We start from the raw sequence: 22,662 nt of genomic DNA, 5'->3' as shown, positions 1-22,662 counted from the left end.
AATTACTTTGTTGACAACTCTTAGATCTGTCACCATTCTCCATTTACCAGATTACTTTTTTTACAACAAACACAGGAGAATTCCAAGGGCTGGTTGATTCTTCAATATGGTTAGCATCTAGTTGCTCTTGTACCAGCTGTTCCAAAGCCTGTAATTTATCTTCAGCTAGAGGCCACTGCTTGATCCATATTGGCTTCTCAGTTAGCCATTTTAAAGATAGGGCTGTTGGTACCTCTAAAGGCTTGCTACTGGCTGTATGTTCTTGTACAGCCTGAATAGCTGGTGACCTTTTTCCACAATACCTCATTATATCCTTCCCAGAATTGTGAGGCTGAAGGAGCGGAAGAAGCTCCTGCAGCATCTGGGTTTTTATTATTAAGACCAACTAGAAATTCGGTTGCACCCTCTTGTATCTTTCCCAATAAATCTGTTGTGAGGTTTGTTGTGTGGAGTGATTTTGTGGTGTTCCTTGGCTCCCAACTGCCAGGATGCCCTTTCCTTCGGAGCTGTATCACTTGAACCAGGGAAACATTTTCCCTCAAAGCTGCAACACTTGTATTGGGGAAACATTTCCCCTCAGAGCTGTAACACTTACAGTAACTGGTCAGTGGAAACTCACCCTGCCCCTCGCTGCTCCTGTGACTCAGTGTTAATGCTCAAGCACTACTTCTAACCGCACTGTACTTTTCTATTAGCTCACTGTGCATGCTTCAAAGACCCTTCAAAAGATCGTCCCTCTACCCAGTCCATTGTTGTCTCAGTTTCTGGTCAGAGGCAGCTGCCATTCTGTGTCTCTCTCCTATAAATATCTTGTGTGATGTTTGTTGCATGGTATGACTTTGTGGTAGTCCTTTGCTCTTGACTGCCAAAATGCCCTTGTGAGGGAAAACCTTTGTGCTTCTCCTAACACTGAAGAAATATTAAGTATTTGTGGCTAGGCACTGTGATAGGGATGTAAAAGAACAATGTTCCTACTGGAATTTAGAAGAAAACGGAATTATTGGTGTTGAGTTAGGTTAAAAGAAACTTTAAAATAGAGTAGCATGTAATCTCTGAAGGGTCTTATAATTCTAATGCTGGAGGGCCTCATGCAACTTAAGCTTTTTCACACCACTTGTCCTGTTAAATAGCTAGTTTTATGTTATCTGGCTTGAAGTTTATTGAGCATGGCTTCTTCCATAATCAGCAGTTTGCAAAACCAGTAACTGAAACTGTGGGACTTTGATTACTGATTCAAAGAATCTGATCTGAGCACCATTGGCTGTGGGTAGATTATATTCTGAACTGTTGGGAAGATCATAAGATTACTATCTAGCCAGGGATTTTCTGGTAAAGAACAAAGCCATACTTTTGTTCTCTCCTTCTTGTAAGTTAATCCAAATGTGCCTATCAATCACCAGGACAGGAAAACACCCTTGGGAAAACTACCTGTTCTTGAAATTTAGAAAATAGTATACAATCAGGGCTGGAGAGACTGCTCAGGGGTTAAAGCACCGAAAGCTCTTTCAGAGAACCCGAGTTCATTTCCCAGCACCCACATGGCAGCTCACAACTGTCTGTAACTCCATTCCCAGGAGAATCAACACACACATGGTATAGAGACACACGTGTAAGCAGAATACCTATTCACATAAAATAAAAATAAAACTTAAAAACATAAAAGATGAATAGAATACAATCTATATCAACAGGTATGTAAACATAATGATCTCTGGCCATTATCCACTTACTCTTTAGAATATTTCAGGTTATTTTGTAATAAACTGTTTTCTACACATTGCTCTGTGTATCTTATCCATATTCAACAGAGATCCAAGATTTGGCAAGCAAGATCAAGATACAGATAACAGTCTGAATTCAAGGATTAAAAGAGAATCCATTAATATCTGTATCTATTAGTCTCTTAAAATACATTCAGTAACAAACCAATATTTTCATGTAAAACAAGTTTATTTTAGCAATTCCCTTTTACATTATGCATATTTATTTTCTAACAGATTATTTTGGTCTATTTTGCATAGATGGCATATTTGCTAACTCTTATAATTGATTTTTTCATTTGCTGTTTGCTGCTACCTGGTTTGAAGAAGGAGTAGTAAATAAAACACACTTGAGGGAAACATGAAGCAAAATTTAACTTCTCAGCACAACTTTACTTGGATCCAGACTTCAATGTCAGGTTTTCTTCTTCCTTCTCTAATCCTGAGCAGACAAGAGATCTTCCCTTGGGATATCGAGCACAGCACTTACTAAGTTCTTGGATGACAGCCTGACACTTCGATTCCATATAGTTGTTGGCTGAAAAACAGACAACTCTTAGTAATAATATCATAAAACTAAGAAAGTACAAGGTAATTAAGAATTTTCCAACCCTTTTCACTTAGCACCTAGAAGGAAGATATACCCAACTCTATTGAATTCTTTCTGTTTAGGAATCTGTCAACAGGTCAAGAAGGAAAAGGAGAATTTATTAATAATTATCTAAAACTCTAATCGGAAGGAAATCAATTTATAAGTTGTTGAAAGCTATTTTAATATATAATTTGTGTTTTATTCAAGTGTCTTTGGCAGTAGTTTTTGATATTAGTGGCTACTAGTCTCATTTTGTAAATTGATGAATTAGAAAAATGCATACAACCCACATTTTCATAATTTCATAACAAATTGCGGCTTGAATGTAAAGTTTAATTACCCCCCTCTTCTGAAATAAAACTGGAAGATAATGGGTTTTTTTTAGGTTTTGAAAGGGTTATAAAACATAAAGGTAAGGTGACCATGGTTATGTGGTTTACTATGGGTTCTAAGGCTCAGAGTGCCAAGACCAGCACCTGTGGATTGCTTAATACCTGCATCCCTCCACTCCCAGCTCAGAACTCAGTAATGGGTTGGCCTCCATGCTCATTCTCTGAGGCACTGGGAATGCAGTGTGTGGCTAGGACATTTGCCAGTCTCCAAGCTATATAGACTGAGGACCTCAAGTGAGTCCTCACTTAGCTACATATAAACATGAGTTAGTGGCGGTTCAAGCTGGTTGTATATACCCAAAGCTCTTGGAATGGGGAACAACACACCCTTAAGCCATCCAGCCTGATCTATCTTGGAAAAAGTTCTATAATTTGATGAAGATAATATGTATTCTGCTGCTGTTGGATAGTATATTCTGTAAAAGTCTATTAAGTCTATTTGATCTATAGTGCATTTTAACTCGTAGTTTATAAATGCCCATATTAAAAAATAAGATCTTATATAAATACCTAAGAATGTATCTCAAAATTTTAGAAAATAACAAGGGCAAGCCAAACTCAAAATTAATAAATGGAAAGAAAATAAAAATCAAGTAGAAATTTAATAGAGAATACAAAAAATACAAAGAATCAATGAAATAGCTGACTTTTAAAAAAGATAAACAAAATTGAGAAACAAGATAAACTAATCTAAAGAAAGAAGACTCCGACTCAAATTAATAAATTTGAGTGGCATGGAGCTATAATCCTAAAATACTCAGGGGACTGAGGCAGGAGGATCTCAAGTTCAAGACCTACCTGGGCTGTAGAGTGAGTTCAAGGCTAGATAGGTTAACTTCAAAATTTAAAACATAACAAGAGACTTGAGAGTATAACTGATTGGCAGAATGTTTGCACAAGGCCCCAGGTTCAATTTCCAGTACAACAACAGCAGCAGCAGCAGCAGCAATAATAATAATAATAATAATAATAATAATAATAATAATAATAGGAGACAAAAGGAATATTACACTAGAAACAACTGAAATAACTTGAAAAATAATGTCAATAATTCAGAAAGTCTAAGAAAATGGACAAATTTCTGTATATATGGCCTATCAAAATTGAACCCCCAAAATGAAAAATCTAAATAAATCAATAGCAAGCAATGAGACTGAAAGTATAATTAAAAAATTTTCCATCAAAGAAAAGCACAAACCCTGTCATGTTTGTGGTAGTGGGGATTGAATTTAGGACTTTGCACATGCTATACAGATGCTCTATAACCATTATTTTAAAAACAAAAACAAAAGCAAAAAACTAACACCAATGGTCCTTAGACTATACCATAAAGTAGAAGGAGAATGAATGGAGCCGGAGAGATAGCTCACCAGTTAAGAGCAAGAGCACTGACTGCTCTTCCAGAGGTCCTGAGTTCAATTCCCAGCAACCACATGGTGGCTCACAACCATCTGGTGCCCTCTTCTGGCATGCAGGCAGACATGGAAGAATGTTGTATACATAATAAATAAATAAATATTTTTAAAAAAGAGCATTGGCTGCTATTCTAGAGAACCTGGGTTTGATGCATAGCACCCATATGATGGCTTTCAACTGTCTGCAGCTTCAGTTCTAGAAGATCCAAAACCCTCTTTTGGCTTCTATGGGCACCAGACACACATGCAATGCACAGACATATGCGCAGCCAAAATACCATATACAAGAAAAGTAAAATAAAGAGAAAAAGACCTTGAGTAGCCAAAGCAGTCTTAAGCAAAATTAATGGACTACAACAGAGGACCCAAAAGTAAACCACACAACCACAGCCACCTGAGTTTTGAAACAGATACCCTAAGCTTATTGGAGTAGGTATGGCTGGAGATCAAACTGAGGATCACATGAATACTAGGCAATTAGTCCTCCATTGAGCTAATTCCTAGTCCCCGAAGTCTAGCCTTAAAACATGTCTATATATGTATATATGTATTTTTGAGTTTTTGAGATAGGCTGTCACTTTGTAGCTCAGGCTAGCCTTGAACTTGTTATTCTCCTGCTTCTGCTTCCAAGGTATTGAGATTATAAGTATGCACTATTATCCTTGGTTCTTTCTGTTTATGTATACAAACAGTGTTCATGATGGAAACAAGTGCCTAGTGCATTCTGGGCATGCACTCTATCCCTGAGCCATATCTTCAACTCCAAACCAGTGTTTTATTTATAGAAGGATTTTGCTTAGCTCAGGTTGTGCATTAAAATCACTTGGTTAGTTTTGTAAAATGATTCCTGCTCAGACCCTACCTCTAGGAAGTTTGCTTTACATGTGCTAAACAAGTTTTAAAGTTTTCCAGGTACATTGGGGAGGCAGAGGTAGGTGAATCTGAGTTTGCAGCCAGTCTGGTCTATAAAATGAGTTTCAGGGCAGCCAGGGATATTACACAGAAAAACCTTGCCTCAAAAAACAAAACAAAGGGGGCTGAAGAGATGGCTCAGTGGTTAAGAGCATTGCCTGCTCTTTCAAAGGTCCTGAGTTCAATTCCCAGCAACCACATTGTGGCTCACAACCATCTGTAATGAGGTCTGGTGCCCTCTTCTGGTCTGCAGACAGAATACTGTATACATAATAAGTAAATAAATAAATATTTTTTAAAAAACAAGAACAAAAAAGTTAGGTAATTCTAATGTACAATGGGACTCAAGAACCCATAGCTTAAATGACATCACTTTTTTTGTGTGTGTGGTGCTAAGGATAGAACTCTTGGGGCTTTGCACATGTTAGGTAAGTGCTCTACCACTGAAGACAGTCTCCCATTCCCAACAAAGCATCACTTTTAATATTCTAAAGATTTCATAATACGATGAAGAAAATATTCACGATTAATTATAGAAATGTTACATTTAAAGCTAATGAAAGCTGCCGATAACATAATTAGTTTCTTATAGCTAGTTGACAGGTAAAGTTTAAAAAAATTATTTAAAAAAATCTATATCCTACCTTGTAAACATTTCTGTATTTCACAGGCTTGTTTCTGGCATGGATCCTTTTGTGGCATATCCAGAAAACTAAAACAAAAAAATATTATTACAACTTTGCTTTTTTAATAATAAAGATTTTAAAGTCTATCTACATGGAATTTTCTTCTAGAACAAATAGTATGACCTTACAATTGTTGGAAAAATGATTGCACTAAAAATACTCTTTCTTAATTAATAGGATAAATCAACTATATTTTTGTATTTCCATCTCATTAAGAACAGAAGATACAGACATGAAAAAAATCAGTCTAGTCATCTCGAATATTGTAAACAAATGTTGGAATGACACCACAGTTTTAAAGGTCTACCCTAATGCCTGGTTATATGATTCACAAAAGAAACCCTTGGTAAATGATTAAACTTCTTGAATACCTTTCTTTCACTATTCATGGCAATAAGAATTATACGTACCTCAAAGAACTGACAGAATGACTAAACATGATAAAATATATAAAGTGCACAGAAGAGTAACTGGAAAGCAATAAGTACTCAATACACAGGAGCTATTATAACCAAGTGATTTTTGTTTAAGACATGGCCTCATTATGTTTCTTAGACTGACATTAAACTCCTGGGGTCAAATGATCCTCCTGCCTCAGTCTTCCAAATAGCTGCGATTACAGGCATGCACCACTGTTCTGGGCCCAAGACTTATTTTAAAAAGCAAAATCTTACTTTAATGTACATAAACTGTCATGACTGCTTTAATTCAGGAAATTCTTTACAAGTAAAACAAACACTTTCCCAGGAATTAGTAATGTTAGTTGCTATTACCTCTTAAGAAAAGTGCCAATAAAAGGTAACATCATATTTTGAGCTCAAATGGAAGCCAACTAAGTAAAATATTTGTAATCAAAGAATTTAGATTCACAGGATTTTGATGAGAATCTTGTAAAAGCAATTCAAAGACACAGTTTCAGAAAGAAGAAAGGCATAGGAGCCTTTGAAACTAATTTCATCAGTACAAATAATCTTTTTCTCCCAAAACTCCTCAAGTTTTCAGTATATCCAAATTATGTCAGTACTGGGATGGGAAACACTAGAATAAAACCTTAGGTATTTACAGGATGGAAGAAAAGGTGGGTGAATTTGCTGCAAGGGAAATAAGTGACAAATACATGTTGATGCTGCTAGAAGCTGCTCTCTTCTCTCTAAATCAGTACCAAGTCCTTGTTGATGAGGGCATTTGTTCTGCAGCATGTGCTGATTTTTCTGGGATTCACCAAATCCCAGGTTCAGCTGATGAAGTCCATTAAAGGTTCTATGGCAATTTTCAAAGGAGTCATTTCAAGTTACATTTCCTGACTAAATGCTTTTGTTGGCTTGATTTCTGCCCTGTGTAACCCTCTCTCTGTAGTTTCACTGGCAGTGTTCTTCATGACCCTTCCTAAACATCTGCAGTTTTCAAACTACTCCCTCCCCACTGGGACTCAAGGGTGGGAGCACCGCAGTGGTGAATGATGTGATTGCCATATAATGAATAGAACAGAGGAGCATATCTTCTTAGAATTCCAGCACCTGAAAAAAAAAATCATTCAAATCACTACAACTGAATAGAGTGAAAAGAAAGAAAGGGAAGAAGGAGAAAAAAAATAGAAATACATACCAGGTTAATCATCAGGCAAAAGTTTAAGCAGTAGTTCCTGTACTCCCCTGACCTGTCAGAAAAGGGAAAGTTTATAAAGTACTCTGTTGTAAGATCTTCAGGACAAAGGAAAATTATTGAGCAAAATGTGTACCATTAAATGATGCTGAATCTGCCACAAGCGAGAGTTGTTATCCATATAGCGCTCCTCTGGGTAGAGCTGCCACATGAGAGGTAGTTGGGAAGTAAGAAGGTGACTTGGCCGAGTTGCATCACCTAAAGGAACCTGAACTTGCTGAACTCGAGCCTTTAGGAAACTTGTCTCCTAATAGGAATGATCAAAAATAAAACCAAAGACATGAGAATACTGAGACTAGATAGAAACCAGGTTATTTGAAAGCAAAAAGCAAATAAATAAATAAATTTTAAACGAAAGCAGTTACCTCTTCCACCACAGCTACCCATGTGCGTTGATATTCGTCGCGGTAGATACCTTCTTGATGAACCCAGAGATGATCGGGTGGAGCCCCCACATCCTCTCTTGCCATTCTGGGCTTTGGGTTCCAATTCTAGCCCTGCTTTTCTCCACCTAAGCCTGCAGCATCCGCGCACAGGACAGAGGTGTGACTTTTGAGGTTGGGATGAACTCACTAGTGAGCAAGGTGACCTGGGACTAGCAACCCAAACAGAACCAAGCCTCATACATATCTATTTGTACAACCTAAACATATCAAATGCCATCTTAAGCTTTCTGAAAAAGAAACTCAAGTAACACACAGGCAAAGCCTAGGTAATCCTAACTTTCTATGGCAAAACATTCAAGAATTCCAAGTTTGTTCTGTGGGAAGATGAGAACTACAGGAGGCTGGACACAAGTTTCTCTCTCATCTACATCTACAAAGCAGTATTCATCGGTAGTGTGTTAACAATAGAAAATGTGCAAAAGCGTACCTAAGGACACATGATTTTGGCAGAAAAGTAGTGAAACAGACATATGCATCCCATATTCTTCAGATAAAAGCCACTCCTCAACAGCTTACATTTTAAAAAAGATTCTTAATAATGTATATGGCTTTCTAAAATGAGACTAAGTTTGTCATAAGGGGAAAGGAAATATCTGTCATTTTATTTAAAAAGTTATTTATACTAGTGAGGCTTATCAGAAAGGGATTTTCATTTTAGGAAAAATATTTAGTGTAGTTTCATGACTTTCTGAAAGCAAATAATAGCCATCCATCTAGCTCCCTATTTCACTTAAGCAGGATGTCACAGAAGCCTGTTTTTCAACAGAGGCATAGTTGTAAAATTTTTATTCTAAAAACTAGAAGATTAAAAAAATATTTCTCTGCTCTTCACGAGATGTAAATAAAGTACTGGTCTCAGAGTCTGGGGTAGCAAGGAAACTCTCAACAGTTCTATGCCCAGCTTTGGAGCTCATAACTTCACATGTATTTTCATTAGTAGAATCTTGTGGAAGCCACTCATAGCATCATGATGCAGATTCATTGTATTTCTACTTATTGCAGAGCACAGATACATCAGTGGGTATCTGTCCCACAATAAAGACCCCCTCATTCTTAATAAGTAGCTATTAGTGGGAAAGGAAATAAGACATAGTTTCGGAGATAGTTAGGGCCTTCAAAGTGATACTGTCCAGAGCACAAGTGGAATGAGAAGAAGCCAAAAACAAAGGAATGACGCTAAACCTAGTTAGTCCTTTTTTCAAGGACACCATCCTGAATATGATTCCCCCAACACTGTTTTTCTGCTTATCCCCTAAAAGAAAAGTAGGTATAAAAACTACTGTCTCAAAACGGGTATGTGGTGCATGTCTGTAATCCTAGCATGCCAAAGGCTGAAGAATGTTCAGGCCATCTTGGGCTATGTATCTATAGTAAGTTTGAGGCCAACTAGTATACATAACTTAGCTCTAGGTTAACTACATAAGGAGACCCTGTCTCAAAGAGAGAGAGAGAGAGAGAGAGAGAGAGAGAGAGAGAGAGAGAGAGAGAGAGAGAATATTTTCACATTTATGTGACGAATAAATAGGTATGATAGCTATCCATTTATTTCCAGAGTGATTATGACTCTGAACCTGTCACATGTCATCCTTTTCACCTAGATGTACTCTCTCATTTTCAACTTACTTATGATAGCATTCTTTCTCCTTAACCAAACACTACTTTCTGTATGGCAATATCACATTTTCTGTACATTAAAAAGTTATGAGCTATCTTGAATTTCTTCTTCTCATTCAGTTGCTACACCCTATGGTCAGCGATTCCAGGAAATATCAGCATTACCACTGTATTTAAGCCAAAATTTCTTTCAAATACCAGTGTTGTTTCAAGCTGCATGCCCTTGCTCTTGCTTTCTATCTGCCTAAAATGCATGAGTCTCTACTTATATATGTTGTAAGCCCTTTTTTCACTTAGAAATTACGAGTGTTCTGCTTTTCTTGCAGAGCTTTAGAAATACATATAATACCCCAGTAAATTCCAATACAAAAATAAAAATGAGCACACACACACACATGCACATACACACATATTTTTTAAAGCAGGAACCAACTATTAAGATTTCAAGACCATCTCAATTTCACAGATATAGATAGGTCCTAGCAACAACCAACATGTTGACATTTACATTTCTTTTGAATAAAAACAAAACTTTATTGGTCATACTAACATTGGAAGGAATTAATTCCAGGGGAAGAGAAGGCAGATAGTATGTGATATTCTGAATTACTATCAGGCACTACAAAATATTCTCAGAACTAGTGTACTGCTGTGACCTCCAAAGGGTAACAAGCTGGGCATTGACAAGATGAGCCTGGGAATGGAACACTCAGCACTTTAGGCTGGATGTGTGTCCTATCATTCAGAGCATAAGGGCCCAGAGAAAGGCAACTGCAGTGATCAAAGGACTGATAAGCGACCACATAACTACGAAAACATCAACCCCCTCACTAGATAAAAGCAAAGGCTAAGCAAAAGGCATTTAGCTCAAAGTCTACAAAAATCACATGTTGGATGAATGAAACATCATTTCCATAGATGTGATTCTTTAGAACACTTGATTCCAACATTTTCCTTGGTCAAATAAGTTTGGGAATATTGGAGATCATAAAAGCATATTAGTATAGTAAAAACTCCAACTAAGTTATACTGTACAGAGATTTTATACAGTTAACATTTCCCAAATTTAATTGACTAGAGAACATTTTTGGCATATTGTATTTGTTCACAAAGTACAAGATTCTCCAAACTAAGGAATATCTTAAAACCGCAGGATAAATTTAGTTACAAGGTACAATACAATACATGTAATATAAACCTATGAAATTTTACTTAAAAAAATACTACAAGTTTCAAATACAACTGCAACCCAAAATATGTTTGTATAACTTTACAGCTAAACATCCACTAAAAGAGATGACCTCCATAGAAGTTGCCTTGATTCCAAAAGTCATACTGACCTGGACACATTATTTTTATACATTTTGTAAATAAGTTCTAAAGGAATGACAGAATACAGAGAAGCTTTCTTTGGTTGTAATTTAAATAAAACCATCTTTTTTTCCTTTACAGAAAGAATGGTTTTGTATTTTTTTCTCAAGAATATGATTTGCTTTAATTTTGAGGTATTTGAGCTTTTAAATAGCATCAATAGGTTGAATATGCTAATTATTTGAAATCATTTAAGATCCTCATCCAATTATAATTTCAGTTGCCAAATAACATAGGCCCAGGTATCAGCTTGGCTGATGAAAGAATCCTGTTTGTACCATTTAGAAGCTTTGCAACCCTCAGACAACCTAATCTTTCTCTACCTCAGTTTCCCTGAGGTGTAAAATTATGAACATATTGACTGCAATGGTATTTATTAAACACTTCTCATATGTTTTAACATATGTTTAGGTGTCAGGTGGTGGTGGCACTCACCTTTAATCCCAGCACTCAGAGGCAGAGACAGGAGAACCTCTGAGTTCAAGGCCAGCTTGGTCCACAGAGAGTTCCAGGACAGCCAGGGCTACACAGAGAAACCTTGTCTTGAAAAACAAATAATAAAACAAACAGAAAATAGAAACAAAAACATGTGTAGGTACATTGACCCATTTGATCTTTATGGGCTGCTATGAGATGGGCATTTGTATTATACCCAATTAAAGGTAATGAAAGTAAGACACAGAGAAATTAGATAACCAGTTCACATAGCGAGAGATTGCAGAGCCTGATTCCAGTTGAGGCAGTTTATGCACACTATGTATGTAAATTCTTAGTAGTCTTTAGCATATAATAAGCTTGCTATGAATGTTAATCATTATTTCCATCTCTGGTCAAATGTTTGGAGCTGTAAAAGGTAGCATGAACACTCTGGAATAAAAGATTGACTAAAAACATCAAACAAAAGTATTTTCTTCTTGAAGGTGGCTAAACAAATAGATAAATTTAAAAAAATTCCTTACGCAAATGTAATAAAGTGAGCAGTACTTTCTGCCCCACCAAGGCAGGACATGTTAGCTTTGAACAATAACTGAAAATATATTACATATGACATAAAATTGAAACTTAAAGAGAAAATGCAGATAGGTCCAATATACCCCTGCAATTTCTCCAACATTTATCATTATAAAACTTAATCATGGAAAGATGTGGCATAAGCATAAGGTAAAAAGAGAGACTGTAGGCATAATATTGCACCATAGTGCCCTGAATTTGGGACAGTATTTGTGGGAAGACTTTGATTGGAACTGACTTGGGAGAGGAGAGCAAAGCATCAACACCTCTTCAAGTAGCAGCTTGAATGAGTTCCCTTTCCAGTACTGTCATATCTGTTTGGCTTCAGAACTACAAAAGGAATTTGAAAAAACAAATTCAAACAAAAACTTATGCACTATGGAGACTGTGTGTTATATATTTTGTTTTCATTTATAATCAATACTAAATCTCTCATGTATTTGGTAAAGTTGTAAATTGGAAGGAAGATTTGTACATTTATCCCTTAGTTCATTGACATATTTTAAAATAAAATTAGTTTTACATATAAGTTAATCATGTCTGACACCAGGAAAGAGATCAGAAAAAATTTGTAATTTCCTAGAACTAGTTTCTTGATGTGATATAATCAAACCTGAATAAAATGTGAAGTCCCTCTCTCAATCCTTCTTATACTGTATCAAACAAATACATATCTAAAAGCTTTTGTTAAAAAAACAGCAAGAAAACTGGAGTTGCTTTTTCAGACACAGTAAATCACTGTTTCTGTAAAAGGTTACTCACATGAATATGTTTCTTGGACTAATTACTCCTCTTCCAGAACAGTTAGGCTAAAACTTCCAGGTCCCCCACCCCGGGAGACTCAAGCAGGGGTTGCGATGTGAGCCCAGGGCGAACCAAGGGGCATCCAGGGCCGAGGTCACTAGAACCGAAGTTAGGTCAGGCCAGCAGCCAGAAGTGGTCCAGAGAGATTCAAGGGTTGTGACTTGGAAATAAAGCAAAATAAAATAGAACCTTAACTGTTTGGGGATCGACTTTCAAAAGAGGTGGTTGTTCCTGGCGAAGTCGCCTCAAAGAGCTGTCCCTGACGAGTGTAGGCCGCGCTGGGCTCTCCTCAGAGGGCGGGCAAAATGGGCGCCAGCACTATGGAGGCGTCTGCCCTTGCGCTCGGAGTTGCTCACAGCCCACGTACGCCCCGGCAGAAAAACACCGCCTCCCTGCCACCCAGCCGCCCAGCGGCCCAAACTACCGTACAGACTGCTTTTGCCCACCACCACCCAGTGTCCCACTGTTTCGCCATCCCAGACCGACCCGGGAGTCTCCCAGGTACTGCTAGCTGTGGCACCGCCTCCGCGCCCCAGGCTCCGCCCTCGTGAAACCCGCGCTGCTAGGCCAGGCCTGGGGCGGAGCGTCGGGCGCCAGGCTGGGAAGGCTGCGTAGGAGCACCCGGTTGGCCAGGCTGCTGTGAGCCCTAGGCGGATGTGAGTAGAACCGACAAAGATGGCGGTGCAGGTGGTGCAAGCTGTGCAAGCGGTTCATCTTGAGTCTGACGCTTTCCTAGTTTGTCTCAACCATGCTCTGAGCACTGAAAAGGAGGAGGTGATGGGTCTATGTATAGGGGAGGTGAGTAGGTCGGCCAACCTGGCTGAAATCCTGCTGATCAGTACCCAGTGGTCTCTGAAGCGGCTGGGAGGCCACAGGAACGCGGTCCTTTGCGTTTTCTAATGCTGTTGCGGGATCCTTTTTCTCTGACCCTCTGACCCGTGCTTATGTTCCTGCAAACCCTCAGCGGTCTTCATGAGCCCACGGGGGTGGGGGTTATCACACCAGTGACCAAAGCAGCAAATCGGGCCAGAAAAACATTCTGGTATAATGAAGATATCGAGGTATTAGGAAACAAGCAGCCCACGATTACAGTACCCTCTCATCCTACTACCAGTTTTCCTTATGGGAAGCAGAGGTATCACTACAGCATTTTAAAGTATGGCAAAGTACTCAGGTCAAAAGGGTTTCGTGGACTCCAAAGTCTCTGTTGTGGTTAAATGTTACAGAGCTGTGAAAGTAGTTGAGGAAATACAGTGTAGTTGTAAAGTGCTCAAGATTGAATTCTCCAGTCCTTCATGCTGTTGTGTGTGAACATATTACCTAATTTTCATGTAAAATTGCATCTCTATAACTAAATAACAATGTGCCAGTAATGTTTTCTGCTCTTTCCTACTCCAGTTGAATGATGACGTAAGGTAAGACTATATTTGTTTACTTACATCATATTATAACCTCTAAACAGATTCTTGATGGAGAACTGCAACAACTTTGGTAATCGTGTGTACACATTCTATCTTAACATGAACAGTACAGAACTCCCTCAACAATACAATCTGAGTTCCACCACAATCCTAAAGGTTCATTTTTAACCTTATATCATAGCATGACTTTTATTTGAGATATTTATGCTCCTATGTGGAAAATTCTGGCTGAAGGAACCAACATTGTAAGTGAACCTATTAAAAAAAAGTTCTTATAAATGGAATTTTGTTGGAGCTCCAGGAGCCCAATTGGTTATTGCATGAGAGATACATGGATAGAACTTTGTTGACTGACATAATATACTTGACTTTGGTTCTATTGCTTTCCATTTTCTTGCTTTGTGTTTTACATTCTCTGTTCTCTGAAATGTCAGAGAAATGCCAGTAACTTTCACTGTGGCACATAATGTCCACACATTGAGAGGCTTTTCCCTTGTGGATCCATTCCTCCATCTAAATCGTCAGTGAATTTTAGTCCTGTTGCACCTCAGCCCCTGTGAGCCTTAAAGGTTTCTAGTAACTTGAAAGCTTGAGAGATGGTAAAACCTTTGGGTCCCCTTTGTTTAAACTGCAAAGCATAAGTTATTGTTAATCAAGCCCACACCGTAATACCTGGAATCTACTCTGTTCCCCTTCCATCCTCTTTTGTTTCAGCTAAGGTTACATTGCAAAAACTGTTTATCTTATTTTTCCTTGACTCCTTTTTCTATTCCAAACCCCAGTTTCCCCCCTTTTCTAATCTATCTCCAATAGGAGTGACTCCAAATTTACATACACTGGAACTGAAATGCGCACAGTTGCAGAAAAGGTATGTATGATAAAATTTTGCATGATAGAAATTTGCAGTTGGGGAGGAATTTCTGCAGTCTGATGATTTCAGCCAGGACATTAATCCATTCTGAAATTGTGCAGCATGTTTTTTTTTCTACTAAAATCAGATGAAAAGTCTCACTAGAATGTGACCTAGTTTCTATTCTTTGTAGAAACTTTACTTGACCACCAGTAATAATCTGATCAGCATTACTCCGTTCCTGTTTTCTAGCCTTTTTCTCACTTTCCTTAAGACTTTGAGGTTCGATTCATATTCTTTTTACCTTTTCTCCTGAATGTACACTCCCACCCCACTTTTCCTGCCATTTTCTAATTGTATAAAACCAGCTAGGTCTTCCTTCAATGTATCAGAGCCTAATGATTCTGTAAACTACAATAAAAATAGTTTCTTATGCTTTCTCCAAGCTGTTAGGCCAAGCGTCTACTTATTATCTTTATATACAAACTTCTTCACCATAACCACTTAAACCGCCTTTCTTCCTGTGTTGAAGTTTTCTAAAGGAACAGAAGCAATAGAATTGGGATCTATTTCTTTCCCTCTCTATGATATTTGTTATGAAGGGCAGTTTATAGGATTTGTTACCCAACTGGGGACTGGTGGTCCAACATTGGCTTTCTGCTTGCTGGAGAGTGGAATAATTCAGTTCAGAGCAAAGAGGACAAATGATGCAGTCCCAATCCAGACCTGGAAGCTCCCTGAACTGTAGCTGCTGTGCATCTCCATTAGATGGCTGGAGGCTCTGGAGTCTTGTGGTCATGAGTGATGGCAACAGTGTTACATGCTCTAGCTCAGGAAGGATGGAGCTAGGCTGCCCTGTCAGGCTTTCTCTTCTTTAATTCTGCCTGGGCTCCCAGACTATTGCATGGAAATTCCACACCCAGGGAGAGACTTTCCTCTGTTACTCTCCTGGAAATCCGTCCTCTCTGACAATGATGCTGGAACAGACACACCAGAAGCTAACTTCCCTAATCCTATTCTAGACATCTGTCAATCCAGCCATGATGACAACCCAGATTAACCAAAACACTTCTCTTATTTAAAAAAATGTCATAGGGGCTGGAGAGATGGCTCTGTGGTTAAGATCACTAGCTGCTCTTCCAGAGGTCCTGATTTCAATTCCTATCACCCACATGATGGCTCACTACCATCACCTATGGGATCTGATGCCTTCTTCTGGTACACAAATGTGCATGGAGGAAAAAAACACCCATATACATAAAATACATAAATAACTCATTAAAAGTCACATTAGACTACAAATACTATACTTAAGTCACTGTCATTTTCAAAACAAAGAGAAAACTTACTTATTAATTCTATATATTCCTTTAGTCATTACTCTTTTGTAAAGTTTTTTCTTGATTTTAGCATGTCTGTATACCAATATTTATAGCTCTTATTAGCAGCATATAAAAATCTAATCTGATGATCTTTTTATTTGGAGTTTGCTATTTTTAGTAGTTATTAATATATATAAGTTACAGTTGCCATTCTTTTGTTTTCTGTTTAATCTACCTTTTTATTTTGAATTACTTTTTTTGCTCTTTTCTTGTCTTTTGTGCTAATCAAATAAATTTTATTATTCTATTTTGATCCTCCATTTATTATAATAGTCTTTTATGATTTTAGTGGTTATCCTACATATTACAATATGTATTCTTCATTACATATTATAGCTTAATACAGCTATTTTTACCATGTCTTCAATAATACAGCTTTGCTATATCTTAACAAATTCACTGTAAGTTGAAAATATCATTGACCCCAAGTGTACAATACACCTAAAGTACCAAGCATCTTAGCATACTGCAGTATCCATTGTTTATCTTCATGATTGTATGGCTTACTGAAAGCTGCAGCTCAGCTTTGCAAAAGTCGGTTATGTTACATGTTTATCAACAGTCCAGGAGAAGATTTAAATTTAAAGTACAATTTCTGCTGAATGTATACTATATCCCCATTAATGTAAAGTTGAAAAATCCTTTGTTGAATAATCATAAGTCGGGGAGTATTTGTACTAAAACTTTAAAACATTTTTTATTTTAATTCATATCCATCTGTCTTTCAGATTATTGTCATACATTTTAATTCTATATGTATGTTAAGCTTTATTTAACATGGCTATTACTTTTTGTACATTCTATATTCATTGTGTTTATACAAATATTTTTATGGCGCTTAATCATTTCTTCATTTTTTGGAATTACCTGTCTGAAGAACTGTAACATTTCTATCCTAATAATAAATTCCCTCCATTAGGCATCTGAAGACATCTTTATTTTGTCTGCAGTTTAAAGGATACATTCTTTGATTCTAGAATTCTTGGTTTGCATGTATTTTATTTTAGTTCTCTAAGATGTGATCTTTGGGTTTTCATAGATTCTATTGAAAATTCAATTATATGTTTTATTATTCTTTGAGAGTGGATACATCTGTCTTTGCTCCTAATTTTATTTTTTGTCTGTTCTATGCCGACCACACATTGTACTAGTTGCTGGTAAGAAAATCATGAATGAAATATGGTCCCTGCTTTTGAGAAGCTTGTATTCTAGTACAGGAGAAAAGTGTGAAAATAAATAGAGTACCGTGTGTGTTCTAGCAGAAATAAGTGCATATCTATTATGAAAGAATACATGTGAAGGGAAAATTATTAGATATTTATAGTATGGTCAGGAACTTAATATGAAAGAGCTTACCAAGTAAAAGTATTTACACAGAAGGGAGACTGTATGAAAAGATACTGACCCATAAAATGGGAGCACATGATTTATGGGAACTCTAAGTAACTGAATAAAGCAAAAGCATAACAGCCTTCTGAGATATTAGCTTTCGAGCTATCTGTGTTGTGTTTTCAACAAGTTATAAAGCCAGGTGGCTCACAACTGTAGTCTTATCTCTCAAGAGGTGAGGCAAAGAATCATTGCAAGTTTCAGGCTAACCTAAGCTACATAGTAAGTTGCAGGTCATCTTGGGCTATAGAGTGAGACCTTATCAAACAGCTACAACAAAAAGAACATGTTATTCCTTCAATAACATTTTATTTATTAAAAGAATAGTCAGTATTTGTTATGCAATTGATACCTTGTTTTGATATTTGTCTATTCAGTATAGTTATCCATACCAAAATGCTAACTTTTAGCTATATTCACATTTTCTTTAAATAAGTACAGCAAAAAGATGAAAATAATGTTAATATACGGGTATATCTTATTTAGTTCTAATTTTTAAAGTTGTCAATATTTAAGAAATATTGAGATATTTCACATTTTTCACCCTCCTCCTTTTTTGTATTAAGTCTTTTAATTACAGTGGGTATCATATTTATGGCTCATTTAAAATCAAACTTGACATTTTAAGAGCTGTGCCTAATGGATTTTATATTGTACAGTAGGGAAAGCATAGCTTATATCAAAAAATTTCCTCTTCTTTTTTGTCTTTCCACTTCTGTCATTGAAAGCCAACCACCCTACCCCAAATCAAACTTGAAACATTTCACTGCTCCTTATGTCTTCTTTGTCTATTTTCTACCTTTAACTCTAGACTGTTCTAAATGTGGACACCCCTCTTGATTTAGGCCCAGACTTCTGACCACAGTCTCCATACTTTTTTGTTATCTTGTGAAAATTTATTGTCTCTGTTTGAGCCTAAGCTTAAATACTACCAGAAGAATATGGCTGTGTTTAATTTCTTTCCAATTCATCTTGAAATCCACTAAATGATATTAGAAACTTTGTACGTGCTTTTATTCTGTATTTTCTTAGCCTTCCTATCTTCCATCACACCTTGAGCTCTGCAACTGCATCACTTAATCAATCTGTTTCCCAAGCATTTTACTCACACTTTATGTCTTCTGTAGCTCATATACCCACTTGGCAATTGCAGGAATTCTATATGTCCTCACACTAATATAAGTTATTCTTCTGATTTCCTCACATTGATTTTTCTCCATTATTTTAGTGTGATTCCATGTATAATACTTTTTTCTCAACCATATTATTACCATTTGAACACTTTTATATTCCTTCATATGATAATGCATTTTGTACACTTAGATGATTATTCAAAAAGCATATCCTTGATCTGAATATTCTGAAATATATGTCTCGATTGGGATATCATGCATTGATACAGGCAGGAATATCAGGAGTTCAAGTCCAGCTCCAGCCACACAGCATGTTGGAGGCCAAGCTGAACTATGTGAAACTCTGACTCAGAAATACTATATGTATATTTACACACACACACACACACATATATATATAAAACATTGCATCATTAATAACAAAAGCATCAGTTTTCAAAACTGAAATTCTTTAATTTCAGTTCGTAAATTCTGAAATGCTACTTTAATAAAATGTAATCCTATAATTACAGGAAATTGGAGAGAGAAGTATAATTGGCCAGAGAGAGAAATAACCTTTTCTTTGAATTTTTCTTTAGATGGATACCATCAGAATTGTTCACATCCATTCTGTCATTATCTTGCGACGTTCTGACAAGAGAAAGGACCGTGTAGAAATTTCTCCAGAGCAGCTGTCTGCAGCCTCAACAGAGGCAGAAATATCCTTACTAATACATTAGATGCTTTGTGTTTTGTGGGGCTTCTGGGCCACACAGATGCGATGACTATAGTCATCTTACTTTAGGTGGCTTCATAAGTTTTCTCCTTGGTGAATGTTCCATGGTTTTCATATTGACCCTTTAGATATAATTATTTGATTAGTCATTCTTACCCCCTTTCTCTCTGTCTGTCTTTCTCTCTCTCTCTCTCTGTCTGTCTCCATTTCTGTCTCTGTCTCGCGTGTGTGTGTGTGTGTGTGTGTGTGTGTGTTTGTGTGTGTGTGTGTGTGTATTTGGGTACTGTTTCTTTTAAACACTTTTTACCTTTAACAATTTTTACTTTGCCAAGTAGGAAGTTTCCATATGATATTTTCCTACATGCTTACATTCAGTTGACCCTACCTCCACTCCCTCTGCTCCACCATCTCCCTGCCCCCACCCCTACTTAAATCTGTCCTCAGTATTTCTTTCTGCTTATCCATGTGTTCCATTGCCCTCTCTATTGTGCTTCCTGAAAGCCCTATTCCTGACCCTCATGGGCCTCTTTCTGGTTTCCTCAATCTATACACATTTATTCCTACAAAAATATACATATATAAAAATTAAAAGCTAGGATCCACATATGAAAAAAAACTTATGCCTTATAACATTTGTCTTTCTGGATCTTGGCCACTTCACTCAATATATTTTCTAACTTCACCACAGTTTAGTTATTCATTCATTAGTTGATGGCATCTAGGCTGCTTTCATTTCCTGGATGTTGTGATCCTGGATGCAGCAATCGTCATGAATCTGGAAGTATCTCAGTAGTAATCTATGGGGTTTTTGAAATATATACCTGGGAGTGGTATAACTGGGTCCTATGTGTTTGAGGAGCCTTCATACTGATTTCCATTGCCATGGTATCAGTTTATACTCCCATGAATAGTTTCTTTCACCCTATAACCTTGCCAGCATTTTTTGTCATTTGTTTTCTTTTTTTTAGTTAAGTTTTTTTTATGTATATGAATGTTTTGATTGTATGTATATATGTACACTATGTTTGTGCCTAGTGCCTGCAGAGGTCAAAGGGCATTAGATTCCCTGAACTGGAGTTACAGATAAATGGCTATGAGTCACCAAGTAGGTGCTGGGAACTAAACCTGGATCTTCTGCAAGAACAAACAATCTTAACCACTGACCCATCTATCCAGGCCTGTTACTTGTTTACTGACTGGGTTCTGAGATCTAGGGATGAAATTCAAGGCCTTGTACTTAAAACGCAAGTACCTTGTAAACTGAGCTATCTCTTCATCCCAGGTTAATCAGAATTTCATTTCTTTCTGTTTCTTTTATTGGAAGAAATAAATTTTGAACAGTCATGCTTGCAAATATCCACAAGACCCAGGGTAAAACACTAACAGTGAGCTCTAGAGGCAGTTTCTTTTGCTTCCCATCATACTTTCTACGCATTGACTCCATTCCTTCCTGCTCTTCCAGTTTTTCTAATTTCTAGGTTGTTCATTATCTTGGTTCCTATCCCTGAAAAGATTAGTTTGTGAAACGTTCCCTCAGAAAAATGCAATGAAGAGAACTGAACACATTATTCTATGTTAAAGGTAACCAAAGAATGATTTGTTTCCTGTAGTCTGAATTCCATACTTTGTCTGTGGCAAATTAACTTTATATTAGTGCCTCTAATGGTTTATTGTTCAACTGAATTAAGTTAATCTTTTCCTGGTTCTATCTGTACGTAAGACTCGAGAAAATGAATTTTAAAATACTTTTTATACTTTTTATTTGGGAATTTTCAAGAGAAGGTCTTATTCTGTAGCCTAGTCTGGTTTGGCTTCCCACTTCCTGAGTGTTGGGATTGCAGATAGCTATCATAACATTTAGCTTCTTTATATACTTTTCAAAGTTTATGCTATGCATGTATACTACTTATATTTAAATTTTACTTTTTTTTTGTTTTCTGTAGGTCCATTTTGATTTGGGTTTTTTTGTTTGTTTGTTTGTTTTTTGAGACAAAGTCTCTCTGTGTAACAGTTCTGGCTGTCCTGGAACTCACTTTGTAGACCAGGCTGGCTTTGACTCACAGAGATCGACCTGCCTCTGCCTTCTGAGTGTTGGGATTAAAGGCCTGCATCACCACCTCCTGGTTTATAGGTTCATTTTGTAATAGATTGTTAATATTGAATTCAGCATATTTCTGTGTTAGCAGTTCATTGGAAGTCAATAACAAAATATACTCTTTGTAAAAGTATCTTTTTTCTTTCTTTTTTCAATTTAATTATTTAATTTAAATTTAATTAATTAATTTTGGTTTTTTGAGGCAGAGTTCTTTGGCTGTCTTTGGAACTCATTCTGTAGAAAAGACTGTCCTCAAACTCAGAAACCTACCTACCTTTGCCTCACAAGGGCTGGGACTAAAAATAAAAATGTAAGACAACACCAGCTAGCCCAACAATATTTTATTACTTGGAGTATAGTCTCCCAGTCAGACAGGAAATGAAAAAGCAATAATGTTAATGTTACTTTCTTTTTCCTTCATCTATATTTTAAGATTTAAAGTTTTTATATGCATTTAGAGTATTTTGTTGATATCTCATCAAGTTTTTCTCTATTAAATTTTGTATTTTATAACACTTTGAAATATAAGTAAGATAGAATATTCTAGTTTATATACAACCTCTTAAAATAGGTTTTTCACAAAGATCCGCCTGCCTCTGCCTCCCGAGTGCTGGGATTAAAGGCATGTGTGACCACCACCCAGCCTGCTCTATAAGAGCTAGTTCCAGGAGAGGCTCCAAAGCTACAGAGAAACCCTGTCTCAAAAAAAATAGGTTTTTCAAAGATCTTGAATTGATTACATATAAAAATATATTGCTTTACTAGTCACATATAATTTTATATTCAGGTATATTTATGCTTTGTGCATTTACATTACTTTTGAACCAATCTTTAGCTAATAGTAGAACTTTTGCACAAATTTCTTAAGTATTTAAGAAATTAGATAAATTAGTCATGAAAACTTGCTACTATAGCTTTTTTAAAAGTTGTATTTGTTTTTACTTTAAGCTGTAAATGTTCCACATGTGTACCTGGTGCCTAAGGAGGCCAGAAAAGGGTGACAGATCCTCTG

The 22,662-nt window shown here is 36.8% G+C and overlaps 3 protein-coding genes across 13 annotated transcripts in view; 1 reads left to right on the top strand and 2 right to left on the bottom strand.

Moving 5' to 3' along the window:
• Nucleotides 1–1,931: 1,931 nt before the first annotated feature.
• Nucleotides 1,932–13,145, bottom strand: Cmc4 (C-X9-C motif containing 4). 5 transcript variants are annotated; one of them, XM_048427629.3, is made up of 3 exons: nt 12,861–13,145; nt 5,716–5,783; nt 1,932–2,298 (listed from the first exon to the last, which is right to left on the bottom strand). In XM_048427629.3, exons 2-3 carry the CDS (start codon nt 5,771–5,773, stop codon nt 2,153–2,155), a joined length of 204 nt encoding a protein of 67 aa, XP_048283586.1. In that variant the 5' UTR covers nt 5,774–5,783; nt 12,861–13,145; the 3' UTR covers nt 1,932–2,152. The 5 variants fall into 5 exon arrangements, with proteins under 5 accessions (XP_048283586.1, XP_048283585.1, XP_085540570.1 ...); XM_048427628.2 differs by lacking the exon at nt 12,861–13,145 and adding an exon at nt 12,624–12,763; XM_085684444.1 differs by lacking the exon at nt 12,861–13,145 and adding an exon at nt 11,286–11,392.
• Mtcp1 (mature T cell proliferation 1) lies at nt 6,710–12,763 on the bottom strand. 2 transcript variants are annotated; one of them, XM_048427627.2, is made up of 5 exons: nt 12,624–12,763; nt 7,785–7,936; nt 7,496–7,666; nt 7,363–7,414; nt 6,710–7,274 (listed from the first exon to the last, which is right to left on the bottom strand). In XM_048427627.2, the coding sequence occupies exons 2-4, from the start codon at nt 7,887–7,889 to the stop codon at nt 7,367–7,369; spliced, it is 324 nt and encodes a 107-aa protein (XP_048283584.1). In that variant the 5' UTR covers nt 7,890–7,936; nt 12,624–12,763; the 3' UTR covers nt 6,710–7,274; nt 7,363–7,366. The 2 variants fall into 2 exon arrangements, with proteins under 2 accessions (XP_048283584.1, XP_085540569.1); XM_085684443.1 differs by lacking the exon at nt 12,624–12,763 and adding an exon at nt 11,286–11,392.
• Nucleotides 13,146–13,242: 97 nt separating the features above from the next.
• Brcc3 (BRCA1/BRCA2-containing complex subunit 3) overlaps nt 13,243–22,662 on the top strand; it is a 29,064-nt gene continuing 19,644 nt past the window's right edge. The window contains exons 1-4 of one of the 6 annotated variants that reach the window (XM_087902705.1): nt 13,243–13,321; nt 14,064–14,080; nt 14,900–14,954; nt 19,419–19,539. In XM_087902705.1, coding sequence (XP_087758831.1) covers nt 14,934–14,954; nt 19,419–19,539 — 142 coding nt within the window. In that variant the 5' untranslated portion in view covers nt 13,243–13,321; nt 14,064–14,080; nt 14,900–14,933. Of the gene's footprint in view, nt 13,464–14,063; nt 14,081–14,899; nt 14,955–19,418; nt 19,540–22,662 lie in introns of all 6 variants that reach the window. The other 5 variants (XM_087902702.1, XM_087902703.1, XM_087902706.1 and 2 more) reach the window with 5 other exon arrangements.

This window comes from Myodes glareolus, chromosome X (assembly GCF_982192425.1).
Source record: "Myodes glareolus chromosome X, mMyoGla1.1, whole genome shotgun sequence".
NCBI lineage: Eukaryota > Metazoa > Chordata > Mammalia > Rodentia > Cricetidae > Myodes > Myodes glareolus.
This window is presented reverse-complemented; position numbering and strand designations above follow the sequence as displayed.

Excerpts from the sequence above, each read along its gene's own strand:
- Cmc4 (XM_085684445.2), bottom strand. The coding sequence starts at position 6,876 with ATGTATTTGTCACTTATTTCCCTTGCAGCAAATTCACCCACCTTTTCT. Across the intron at positions 5,784-6,820 it reads CCCACCTTTTCTTCCATCCT|TTTTCTGGATATGCCACAAA; the intron begins GTAAATACCTAA and ends TTTTTGTTTTAG. Across the intron at positions 2,299-5,715 it reads AATACAGAAATGTTTACAAG|CCAACAACTATATGGAATCG; the intron begins GTAGGATATAGA and ends TCTGTTTTTCAG.
- Mtcp1 (XM_048427627.2), bottom strand. The coding sequence starts at position 7,889 with ATGGCAAGAGAGGATGTGGGGGCTCCACCCGATCATCTCTGGGTTCAT. Across the intron at positions 7,667-7,784 it reads GGGTAGCTGTGGTGGAAGAG|GAGACAAGTTTCCTAAAGGC; the intron begins GTAACTGCTTTC and ends CATTCCTATTAG. Across the intron at positions 7,415-7,495 it reads AGATTCAGCATCATTTAATG|GTCAGGGGAGTACAGGAACT; the intron begins GTACACATTTTG and ends CTTTTCTGACAG.